Genomic DNA, 13,085 nt, shown 5'->3' on the forward strand with positions numbered 1-13,085 from the left:
TTTAATGATTTGTGAGCAGAAGAAGAATTTCTGTCTTGGACAGACAAGGCGTAGGGCCGACCCATCAAGTTTAAAAGCAGCCCTGCACGCTTTCACCGGTCTAAGAGAGACAACTCCCAAAATGAGAAAAATTTCTTGATCTGCCGAGTTCTTTCCCTTACTCCTGTTTGGCTGGGACATTCACACAGGCAAAGCAGCCTTGAACGCGTTAACCGGTCTAAGGGAGACAACTCCCAAAATGAGAAAAATTCTGGATCTGCTGAGTTCTTTCCCTTACTCCTCTTGCGCTGAGACATGTGGAAAGATACAGTGTCATAATCATGATTTCCAAATAAACCCTAGTATTACTAACGGTATTCCTATACTCGTTTTCTTGAAATGTTAAGAAAATATAACTGTCAAAGCAAAAAATAATAAATTACTTTAAGCACTAATCTTCTGTAAATTAATGCCATGTGAGTGAAATTACAAAAGCACTAAAAGTCGTCAGAAATAGGTCAAGTTGCACAAATACGTTCGCACGCATGTTATTATCCATCTCTAGAAATATCAACAGTTTGTTGCCTTTCCTACTCCTATTTCTTCAGGTGGCTTTGACCTTGAAAATCAAAGGAAAATGCATGGACAATGTAGACATCAAATAGAAGAGTTTGGAAAGAACTCTAAAATACTAAAACAAAACAAACCTAAAATTTAACAACAAAAAGTATGTATGTTATAAAAAGAAACCACCCACATGCTTTAAGTTCTTCAACATCTTTTATTTTTTTTTCTTTCTTTCACACAAAAGTAAAAATAATGTAATATGCATCACTAATATTTAGTGATTTAGTGAGCAACATCTAAACGCATTGACACAGGTCAACAGTGCAGTGCATTTGCCTTGCCTGAGCGAATTGGTGCTTAATTCATTGTTACTTGTGCCACCTTCGTTAAGATTACCTTTTATCATCTATATAAACTCTTACTTTAGAAACATAAAGCACTTGCCATACTATATTTCAAGCTTTAATATTCCATTGAATATAACAAAATACAAAGTTTAAATCTTCTCTAACAATTTAATTGCTAACTACCTCCCCCAAAAATTAAAAGAATAAGTGATTTATAAACAAAGCTATCATCAAATATTGTGGGAAAAACTGAGCATCCACTTGCACATGAAATTCTTAACAATTTTCCTTTCAAGTATTAAAAGTAATTTTTTATACCAGGTCTAACAAGCCATGAGAGACATCCATACATACGAAAAAAAAAACACACACACACCAATCATAGACACACTAACATACATCACACACACAAACACACCCATGCAAAAACATGATGCTCTGATTCGTATATCTTGACTGCTGAATGTTGCTTGCTGGATCCATTGCATGCCAGACTGACAAGGTCTTAAGACAAAGCTGCACAGACTAAAGACTAGTCTAAGCCTGACAACTCTCTTTGATGGTGATAAAGCAAAAGATCTGAGCATCTCATGTAGAACAATGAACAGCTTCTGAATGGTCTAGCTGGAGACTTTAGGAGATACAAATTCTAAATGGCATAAGCTGAAAAAAAGTGTGAACAAAATCTTGTATATTGTAAGCATGCAACGTTCATCTTTATATCATAACTGATGTCAAATCCTCAAGATCACTGTGTGCAGTTTGAAGCATTCTTATATCTCTTCTTCACTTCTTTGCTGGGTAATGTTTGACAAATACAGCTCATGTGCTCCACCTTTTTCTGTAGCTGAGCTGTGAAATAGAACATGACAAAAACTGGTCCTTTAGGAAACAGCACATGCCATAAACACTGTGTCAAAAGCATGTTTTCATTGTAGGCACTCTGCAGTCTCTCTGCAGTTAATCTCTCTACTTTTGACACAAGGAGCACCTTCCTTCGTGTTACTTTCTGAAGTACTGCCTTGAGAAACATCTTTCAGATGCTCAATGAAATGCAGTTAGGTACGCTTAGAAGGCTTCAGTTCATCAAAGCAGGGGCGTAAAAAGATATGGGGCTTCATTTTCTGTGGATCATATCCCTCATGGCCCTGCCAAAACAAAAATAAATAAAAAATACATGAATATCTACTAATACGAATCACACAGAGCCAACTCATCAGAACTTGTAAATTTACACCTTTTTGACAACTACTTCATTAAGATATGCACTCTTTCAAATCTACAATTCCACTCTTCCTGAGAGTTGAATACCTATGATAAAGTATCCAGACAGTTGATTATCTTTAGGTAAATAAGAGATTTTCTAATACTCGATCACATTTACATACCTTGGACCAGTCGTAGCTGGAAGCGTAGGCAAAGATATTTCCTTGAGCATTAAAGTTACAAGTTGTAATGGGCTGGTCAAATTGTTCTGATGTCTTTAGCTTTGTGCGGGCATCTTTGTCCCAGAAACTGAAACGGCCATCAGAGCCAACTGTGGCTAATGTCCCATGGACAGGATGAAAAGCAATGTCGTTCACCTAATAATGCACATTAGAAAACAAATTTTAACGACTATGCCAATCTTATCCAAGTAAAAATTGTGTCCTTCTTTACACAGAAGTAAAAAGAAAAACAAGAAAAAAACAGCACTTAAGAAAAAGAATGAAACAGGGACAGCATACGAGGACAGGAAAACAAACAACATATGAACTATAAAAGAATAAACAATGGTACTAAACAAAGAATAAAATCAAATACAGAAAACACAAAGAGGAATCAAATAAAAAAAACAAGATCTGACCGTAACATGAAATTGCAAAAGGAATGGTGTGAAAAAGGACTAGCATGGTGGGAAAGGTTGTTAGGAGTAATGTTTACGGAAGAGGTGAGTTTTCAGTGAACGTTTAAAGGATTCAATAGTGGGCAGATGGTGGATAAAGAAAAGGAGAGAGTTTCATTGTTTCGCTTCACAATTACTAAAAATCCTGTGGCCATATGTTGTTGTCCTGGATGCAGGAAGAGTAAGAAGATGTAGGCAATGAGTCATGTACATGAAAACAAAAGCAAGAAAAATATAAATGAATTTACTAGTCTAAAATATACGAAATTTCAATCTGGGCAGGATTTAGACCAGATTTACATCTGATTTCTATTTCACATAAACTGGTCAACTCACAGCATAAATATCCTGAACATTGTTGGTAGTTCCATTTGACCGATGGCACTTGAAGGTAAAGTTGTCTTTGGGGTTTGTGGCATTGACATACTGAATGGCCACTCTACCCTCAATGCTGCCCAGAGCAAAGCCTGTTGGGGCGTTACTTTTTTTGTCTAGAAAAATGCTGACACACCGATGCTAAAAGGAAAATTTGTGGAAAGATTAAATGCAGTCAAGACTATTTATGTCCTCCATCACACATGCACACAAAGGTAGAGGTACAGTTTTCATATCCCAAAAACAAATATTAAGTCTCAATAAAAACCAAAACCAAAAAGAAAACATTTTTGAAGCATAAGATTCCTTCACTGGTTAAAAAAGTATCAAATACACAATGAAGACAGTGGTCAGAGAAAAACACTAATTCACGGTAATGCCTTGAAGCACGATTAAATAAATCAGTGCATATTTCATTTCAGCTATTCCGCCATTAATGTCTTTGATCTATATCCTCTAATTAAATCAAATTTACTTAACATGGCTTTCTAGAGCTTTCTGTGGTGTTAAAAAAATCCATGAAGCCTATTTCACCTGATATTTTAGAGGAGATTCCATTCGTTTAAATTCCTGAGGCTGATTTTCAAGTTGATATATGATAAGTCCACGACCTGCTGTTCCAACTACTGCCATAGGGTATTTCTGTGGACCATATAAAGATAAATATAATATAGTGGTTGTGCACTCTAGTTGTAAAAACAATCCTCAGATAATGCAACAACTAAATATAAATAGTTGATTTAAATAAAATAGTGAAAGGCATGGATTGCTATGAAATCTGGTTCACAAAATTGTCCTGAACATTAAGCAATTTACTCATTTCACAGCAGGTAAAAACCTCTTAACTATGAACTTTTTAATAGCAGTTATAGGTGAAGAATGGGGAAAAAACAAACTTTTTTATAGAATTGCACAACCAAGCATCTCATATTTTATATTAGCTCGCCAGCTTTATGCACAGTAAAAAGTGTGACTTCTTGTAAGCTTACTGCAGAGTTTCATTATGCAGTTATTATTATGCTTGTACAATATGTTGGTACTCTCTAAATGTTTCCACTTTTCTCATGTTATAACGTGTCAAGTAATCTCAAGTTCACATTAATCTTTCTTACACATAATTTATTAACTGATTCTCCCTCTCCCTCATTTCCACTCATCACTCACCACATCTGCACAGTAGCATCTCTCTGGGAGGCTAACAGTTAGAATAGGATTAGCTGATCTTGTGTCCCAAAACTGTAATAGCATAGGTCACCATTAACAATTAACATTATCAATGAAAAATATAAAGATTACTAACAAAATATAAACAGTTATAAAGTTTAATGAAGTACATAAAAACTTTTCAAAATATTTTATTCCCCATAAATGCAATACAAAATATATGTAAGGGCATCCACATCTACAAGAAGAAAAAGTGCTGATGCCCTTTTTAAATTTATATTACCCCTGATCCATTTTATATCATTACCCACTGATTTTATCATAATACCCACTGATCCATTTTACTATATCATCTATTGATCCATTTACTAGACAAGCAAAGACAGAGAGAGGGAGAAAGGAATAAGAGCGAGCATGCATGAATTATAAATCTCTTATTATGAGCTAATGACTTCCATCACAACACTAGCTCACCTTCAAAGTCTTGTCCCAACTGCCTGTCATAAGACAGCTGTAGTTCTGTGCCTTAATCCAGTGAACAGTTTTCACTGGAGCATCATGCTGCAATAAAGCAATTCATAAACTGTGACAAAAGCTAACAAATATTTTTCAATGCAATCTAATGTATATGTATATCACAATAATATCCCTTCCAATTTGAAAACCCGTCCTTCGCATATGATTGGTAATAAATGATGGATTTAAGCGCAATGCACAGCACAAGAAAGACTATCAACGAAAGTCAATAAAAAGGAAACATACAGGTCAACAGATGACGCCATAAGTGAAAACAACCCCAGTCACAGCGTGTTAAGGAAATTTAAAAGTTGTAAATAACACTTACATAGTCACTGATCTCGCAATATTGCTGCAAATATGTATAATTCTATTACCTATTTTCATTTTTATTATATTTCTTTGTTCTTCGTTATTTGGCAGTTTCTTGGTTGGGTGGATGTGAAAGAATGATAAATGTGTGCATATTGTAGTGTTGCAGTAAAAAATAATATTCGTTGCGACATGCCTACAACTATCATAGACTGGGTACGATCAGTCAGATAGGACCAGAACAAGCTTGAAACTGTCCCAGAGGGGTCAAAAGTAAATAAAAAACTGGAGAAGTACATAATGGTCTAGCACCAACAGTAGGATGATGTGATTATGTCGCAAGCAGATAGTTAAGCCCTTCACCACCTGCAGCAATGCCATCAGGTCAAATGATTCTCAACATAGGCCAACTGAAATGGTTCAGGGGCTGGACAAGCATTTTAAGTATTCTGGACAGAAAAAGAATACTGGAATTATCATGATAGTTTATGATATTGTTTTGAGACTGGGCACCTTCAGAAGTGGGTTGATGATGGTATGCTTAAACAACACAGATACAGCACCAGTCAACAAAGAGTGACTGATAATGCTAGTGATATATGAAATTAAGTCGAGGCACTCATTCAGAGAAAATTCAGGATCAGGTCAAGAGAGCAAGATTTCTCTGGAGAGTTTGTGATGGTCTCCCTGACCTGGGACTGAGTGACAAGCACAGACTCTATTAAAGATTTCCAAAGAAAAAAAGGGTTGTTAAAATGTTGTTTCAGTCATGCTCTGATGGTGTCAGTTTTTTCCAGAAAATATTTAGATAACATATCTGGCCGTGGTTCAAGAATTGTAGTAGGCAGAGTGGAGGCATCTTTGAACTACAAGGATATTTAGATATCTGATATATGTTGGTAACATAAAGAAAAAAAAATCACTCAATTAAATACCATATATTATAATTTTTTTTTTAAACAGCGCACGATCCATGGGATATTCTATATTCATCAACAGTTTTCAATTTCTTCTAATTGCTCAGCAACAGAAATAAAGAACATATTGAAGTTTCTTGAAGTTTGTACACAAAAGAAACATTTCTAGAGCAATCCAAAGTGTTTGCCAAGCAACATAAATATTCCCTGAGTGGATATGCATTTTTGGCTTATATACACACCTGAGCTACTTGAACAAACTGATTGCTGTTTAAATCCCATAATTTTGCAGTTTTGTCACAAGATGCTGTAAAAACCTTTGTCCCATCCTGGAAAAGAAAACAAGCACTATTGCATCTCATAACAAAGATGGATTTTTTCACTCACATAAAGTTAGACTATAAAAATAGAAATATTAGTGAAATGTGTCTTATCAAAATGAATTAACAATGATACAAATTTTGTCATGCGCTACTAAAGTACAGTTCTGATATATTAAGTGCATAGATATATGGGTGGATGTATATGCACATGTAGGCAAGCATGTGCTGCAGGGGATTATGGGGGGGTGTTTGAGGCTGAGCCAGCAACTAAGACTGTATCACAGCAAAGAAGTTAGCCCTGTAAGCAATCATGTGTTGCAGTGGATGACTAGGTGACTATATGGATCATTTATGTATATTTTTTTTCAACAATTCACTCCTTAAATTTAGAATGCAAAATCAACACCAAATACAAGCGCCAGGATATTGTCTAGCATGACTTTTTCTTACATCACTCCAGTCTACGTCTAAAACTGGTCCTGCATGTGTCTGCTGTGCCTTGGGGATTGTCTGGCCACTCTGCTGCACCTCCCAACAGCTGACCTGAAGCGAGTCATAAATATGGGGTGTCAATGCACTGTCTAGACTGAGCAGCATGTCTTAAAGCTATTTAAAGCATTAATTATTTTCACCTGTGAATCAAGCATCGCAACAACAATCACTACCTTGTTATCCCAACTGCTGGCAATAAGAAAAGTGGATGGCAAAACACCAGGGCTGAACTTGACACAGCTGACACTGTCATCAGGAGGTGAAGTCACCTGGTGGAAAAAATGCAAGCTGGAGAATGAAATCTTGGGGACACATCAGTGAAATAATTTTTTTTTAAGTTGATACTACGTTACTTACATGGGAAATGTATTACTTAGGCAGCACACGTGAAATCATGTTGAGGTGAATGACCATAAGTGTTACATAAATTTTATTGAACAGAGTGAAGCGGAGCACAGCAGATTGAACAAATGGGAGTGTGATCTGTTGTTTATGAACTGGCCATAAGATATTTTAGTTGTTATACATTGGCTAAAATCTGGCCTTGCTGGTAAAGCTCGTGGCATCAGGTGTCTCGCGAGTACCGCATTTATTGCTTACTTCTATGTCTTTCATGGGATTAGTGTTTGCAGTAGTGGTACTCCCAAAAACACTTGTCGGACCAAATGATGTTCCTCCAAATAAACTCATCTTGGACGTAATCTGGAATTATAAAAAGCCATAAGAATACAATAACATTCTGGCTCTGTAAACGGTTTAGCCTTTTATCTCACAGTAAAATTCCACATCTGAGGATAAAACTGCATGAGATACAGTGTGAATAAAATTTGACTCCGACAGCGACACAAATTATTATGCCAGTCAAGGTTTACCTTGTTTCACTTTCAACGGGGGTCTAAACAATCAAAAATAAGAAATATGTTAAAGCAATATATCGTTCGCGAATATAGGATAACAGAAAACTGAAAGTTGTGCAATGTTTGTGATCTGCGACAAGTTGTTCGAGTATATAAATTAACCACTCACTATCACAGAGCACAAGTTGTAACTGGTTCTCGCTAAATACGCAAAACTGTAACTGTTTATGAACACATCAAAAACAATTACGCACTGTTACCTTTTTAAAGTATGAGACCTGGTAATACTTTTTTTTCAATCCCTTAAAATGACAGGCACCCGTTTCACGCTGCGTGCGCGGTTCTTACTACAGACCGGAAGTAAACTCAAGCGTCCATACGTGATTCTAAAAATAGGCATCCACATGGCAGGCAGCGCAAGTAAGCCGAGGAAGTTGTTTCCTTTATCTCAACTAGTAAGGTGATTTGGAGCTGTGTCAAAATCAAAGCTAATATTGTTATATCTGCAGTAGTTAATGTTAGAAGCTCAGCTATTTGATGCATGTGTGTTCTGTTTTAGGCATTGTGTCTAAGAAGTGCATTTATGAAAATTGCATTTTTTTTATTAGTGGCTTAATTATAATTGGAATTAAGATGCTCGGCTTTGTGAAGTGTGTGGAGAACTCCATGCTGACAGTGGACGAGGGGGCAAAAGGATATTCTTATTCCCTCAGTTTATTTTTTGAGAACGGCTGCCCCCATGTTCCTATGCCACTGTTTATGCCATAGTACTTAGTTGTATGCGCAAGCAGTTTTGTCCAACCTCTTTTAAAAATAAACTGAGATGTAATTTCAAATTTCACTAAAATTTCAGTTGTTCAGCAATCGATCAGCTATAAGCAATACTATGGGTAACACATCAGCGTTCTTTTTCAATTTATCAAGGGAAAGTAAAACGTATAATTCATAAATTTGAATTTCAGTTCAATGAAGCACTGGAAACATATTTTCTATCTGTGAACTCTCATGCATACAAAATACAAACATCACAAATTCGAAACACTTTTTTTGTAAAATCCAGTTCACAAACGTTCGTAATTCAACAACCATTATCAATACTATTTTTATTTTAATGATTGATACATATTTCATTTATGGCAAATTTGCTGTAAATTTAATAAAGATAGGCTTCCATCCATTAAAGTTTTCAAACATTTATTTTAAATTGCATCACAGAATTTCAGGCACTACTGCCATAAAGAAAAAAAAAAACTGGTGAACTTGAAGAAAATGAAATCAACATTAAGTATCATATAAACTGCTGTACATTTTTTAAAAAAAAAGCACCATGAAAATGTCCACAAAAACTGTGTATAATTTTATACAGCACTAACATTCTTTCGCATCCAATGCTTTATTTTTATTCAAAAGGCACAGCTATGTGTAAATTCGTTTTATATAGCTGCAGTTCATCTGGAAATAAAGAACCGTAAGCATTATTAGCCATCCAAGCAGTCGTACTAAAGGTTACACAGAACCACATCAGCAACGCCGCTAAGGAACTGCTAGCGGAAGAACATGCTATCTTCAGACCACATAGACACAGTTGAGCAGATCTTCAACTGTTGCATCTGCAGCATCAACGTGACCTCTACCACAACTTCACTGACCTTTAAAAGGCGTTCGACAGAGTCTGGCACAAGGTCCTATAGCAAGTAATGTGAAAATTTAACATCGAAGAAGGCCTTATTCAAGTCATCGGTTCATATAACAGTTCAACGAGTGCAGTACTGCTGGATAACCAAATATGAGCTTACTTTCCCACCACAGTAGGCGTACATCAAGGATGTCTCCTATCACCGGTGCTGTTTAATATACAAGACCTCACCAGCAGACTTTCCGAATGCATACCAGCACTGAAAAGAGCAAAGTTATGATCAATAGCAACGGCAAAGCAGAGATCTTTATGAACGGTTACACCTCGAAGGGGTAAGCAGCTTCAAGTACTTGGGAACCTCCCTCTCCAAGGAAAGCAGCTCCACGCCAATTTCCACATCAGGATCGCAACAGCAGCAGCGGCGATGGCTAAGCTAGTTAGGATCTGGTATAGTCATGATCAAGTTCACTACCAGGTACAATCTGCACGAATCCCTGGTAAAACTGATCCTGCTCTACAGATGTGACGCGTGGACTCTGGTCACCGACATGGAAAGAATCCAGGCATTCGAGACCAAGTGCCTGAGGAAGGCTGCTCCTAATCTCATACAGAGAACATATAACCAATGACAGGTTACGAAATAAGATTTACAGACTCGTAGGACACCAGGAGCCTATACTTTCAACAGTCAAATGATTAAAGGTGGTTTTCTTTGGTCATGCGACCCCTCACAGCACCTTGGAGGATAGTCGAACGCCGCGGTAGCCAGAGAAAGAACTGACACGATCGTCAATGACTGGGCTGGTCGTCCCGTATGTACAGGACCTGCTCACTGTCGCCCAAAATAGGCAAGAGTGGCGGGCCGTCGGCTGCCACGTCAAGGGCAACTGACCGCTTGCTCTAATATCCATTCACACATGCAACAGAGACACTCAAAGAGTAAATACAGTCGCACACTACGCCAGCGTACAGTCTGGTTAGGATAAATCAACATTAAAATTATCTTGCTGCCAATACCTATTTAAAGGTCGTATGTATATTCACGTTTATTTCTTAAAAAGCGCAGAAAATAATAAAATCCTGCTAAAGGACATGCTTTTTATTTGATACCCTATGTCTTATCTGGCTAGAAGCAGGGTACAAGGCAACAAACTCTGCAACACCATTCCACAAGGTAAGTGAAGGGGTAATACAAGCCTCTTCAGGACTAATCTCCACTGGCCTGAAATATACATCTCATCGAAGTAACAATGGACATCATGCAAACCATAGACCAGGTTGCAAGGACACAACCATATACCTGTAAATATTTGGCATTCATATACTAAGAACATTCTTTTAAGCCATGCCCACTGTATATGTTGACTTTAATTTAAATGGTCATTAAATTCATACAGTGATGAACTCATGGTGTAATTAACACCATCGCAGACATTTCTTCATGATTTGGCAGTGATCGCATCAAAAATTCTCCGCACACACTGACAAATAGCCTGTGCTTGATCCTGAAATGAAAGGGAATCATAAAGAATTTAATGAAAAGCATAAAGTGAACTTTTACATGTACAACCACCATAACAACAAAGTGAAACATTTATATTGTACTATATTTATTTTATACCAAATATAACTATTTTTCTATGGATTATGGTTGCAGACAAATATAATAAGAACTGGGCCAACAGAAATAAAATACTATAGGATATGTAGTACAAGCATAGGACTGTGAATCAAATATACATATCAACCCAAGAATGAGAGTGCACAAAAAACAATCCAAAACAGCCACAAACAAACCTCAGTATGACACTGGAAAACATAGCAGTTGAAGACCGTCTTTCCCACCTGCCCTATCTTCAACGCAATGTTTGGTTTTCCAAAACCATCTGTGTAATGGATCAACTGGGAAATAGTATGGAGAGGATGTCTCTGCATCACTTCCTAAATGCAAAATTGAAATATTTTGTTCGCAGTATTTTGAATTGAAGAGTGCAACTTTCAACTTAAAGCTATCAAAAGCAGAAAAAAGTGTCTTTAAAATTTTGGGGAAAACTTCGACTTTGAAAGATTAAAATACCGCGTATTGGCATCTTAACAAGATACAAATAACTGAATGTCATTTGCCATTTTGCTGAACGTAATTGGCTTATATAACAGGTTATGATCATTTCTCTGAATCAGAATACATATAGATGTCTACTGTAAAATTTAAAAAAAAAAAAAAGTTGAACAATAATATAAATTCAAACACTAATAAGTTTAAATACAAAATATATAAATAATAAAAGAGGACAATAATAAGTTACATGAAAATTTATATAATAACATGTTTACAAAATCTTGTCATTCAAAAACTGTGTATATCTAGCTGCCTACCTGACCAGACGTATCCAAAACTTTTATTCCATATCGTGATACATTTATTATGACTTTGTCATCTTCTGAGACAAGCAGTTTAAGTTTGCCTTCAATCTGAAACACAAATTATAATCTAACTATTTATGGTGTAACATAATAAATAAAAACTCCATCAGTAGTAGAGCGCTGAAGGACTTAAAATAGCTCTATAACCAGCAAAAGTTATAATTATTCAAAAACATTGTGGATTCTGCTAGCGCATACATTTACTAAATCATAAAACTGCATGTTTCACAGATATACCAGATCTGAAATTTTGCTTTAAAAATACTTTTTTCAATCAAACATTTACCTGTTTTTCTTCAATGTAGTCTACAAGCTGAGCTTCTGTGTCTCGTCGTGTTGAATTTAAGCCACTTATCTCCACGACTGATCCCACATAAAATAATTTGAAGTGAACCTTCTGGTGTAAAATTCTATCCACTGTTTCTTTACCATCTTTGGTTAAATTTTCTGTGCTAGATTCACTCTGAAAAAGATGTCCATTGGTCAAGTATTATTACAAAAATTATGAGTGTTGCTTCCTTTCGCACAATTATTCCCCGCACCCTCCACACACACGCGCGCGCTCCATCCTTTTTTTAAAAAAAACCAATGTCATGTTTTTTATCAAAAGATCTAAAGTCTCATTCTGCAAAGCTGCATTAAGCGATTTCGTCAGGCTGCTCTACGACGTTTTCTTTAATATGTTGTAATGCTATTCTCTTATCCCAATAAAATCACCCCTCCTACACCACCCCCTCAAAGAAAAACGCCCTGCAGTTTGCAGCTTTTTTTTTTTTTTTTGGTGGATGCTTGTCACCAGACGTAAGTATGTTGTCAGCTTTATGTACAATAATTTTGATGGTGTGTTAAACACATTTTTTGCGTTAGGGTGCAGAATTGAAGGTGCTTTGGATTTCGTGTTTATAAACATTTTCCTATTTCATTACTGGAATGTTTCATATTGCCGTTCTTACCATCTGCGTATCTTCAGAAGTTCCAGTCGGCGCATTACGAGTTTTTACTTTTTTAAACATTTTTTTATTTTATACTTTCAGTCTTCTTCGCGTAAAAAAATGTATAAATCTACATATTTTCGTCTAGTTTCTAGCTCAAGCGTGTGGTTGACCCCAAAAGCGGAAATAATAACTGCAAACTGGATTATGTCGTGGATACATTTTTTAAAAATACGATTTAAGTAATATAAAAATTATCTGTCTTTAGTTTAGTTTATTATTCCAAAAACTATAAAACTGATATCAAGGAGAGAATTTTATAATCGTATATGAACAGTTACTACCGACTCCTCCACCGA

At 36.2% G+C, this 13,085-nt stretch overlaps 2 protein-coding genes across 2 annotated transcripts; both read right to left on the reverse strand.

Moving 5' to 3' along the window:
• Positions 1 to 994: 994 nt before the first annotated feature.
• On the reverse strand, positions 995 to 8,446 carry LOC112573390 (mRNA export factor-like). Its single transcript, XM_025253705.1, has 11 exons — positions 7,995 to 8,446; positions 7,478 to 7,579; positions 7,051 to 7,146; positions 6,836 to 6,928; positions 6,305 to 6,391; positions 4,792 to 4,878; positions 4,318 to 4,389; positions 3,688 to 3,795; positions 3,115 to 3,294; positions 2,282 to 2,476; positions 995 to 2,041 (listed from the first exon to the last, which is right to left on the reverse strand). The coding sequence occupies exons 2-11, from the start codon at positions 7,565 to 7,567 to the stop codon at positions 1,952 to 1,954; spliced, it is 1,098 nt and encodes a 365-aa protein (XP_025109490.1). The 5' UTR covers positions 7,568 to 7,579; positions 7,995 to 8,446; the 3' UTR covers positions 995 to 1,951.
• A 374-nt stretch (positions 8,447 to 8,820) lies between these two features.
• LOC112573392 (integrin beta-1-binding protein 1-like) lies at positions 8,821 to 13,068 on the reverse strand. The gene is made up of 5 exons (XM_025253707.1): positions 12,748 to 13,068; positions 12,081 to 12,257; positions 11,747 to 11,842; positions 11,168 to 11,311; positions 8,821 to 10,875 (listed from the first exon to the last, which is right to left on the reverse strand). Exons 1-5 carry the CDS (start codon positions 12,805 to 12,807, stop codon positions 10,810 to 10,812), a joined length of 543 nt encoding a protein of 180 aa, XP_025109492.1. The 5' UTR covers positions 12,808 to 13,068; the 3' UTR covers positions 8,821 to 10,809.
• Positions 13,069 to 13,085: the final 17 nt, after the last annotated feature.

This window comes from Pomacea canaliculata, linkage group LG10, assembly GCF_003073045.1.
Source record: "Pomacea canaliculata isolate SZHN2017 linkage group LG10, ASM307304v1, whole genome shotgun sequence".
In the NCBI taxonomy this organism is placed as follows: domain Eukaryota; kingdom Metazoa; phylum Mollusca; class Gastropoda; order Architaenioglossa; family Ampullariidae; genus Pomacea; species Pomacea canaliculata.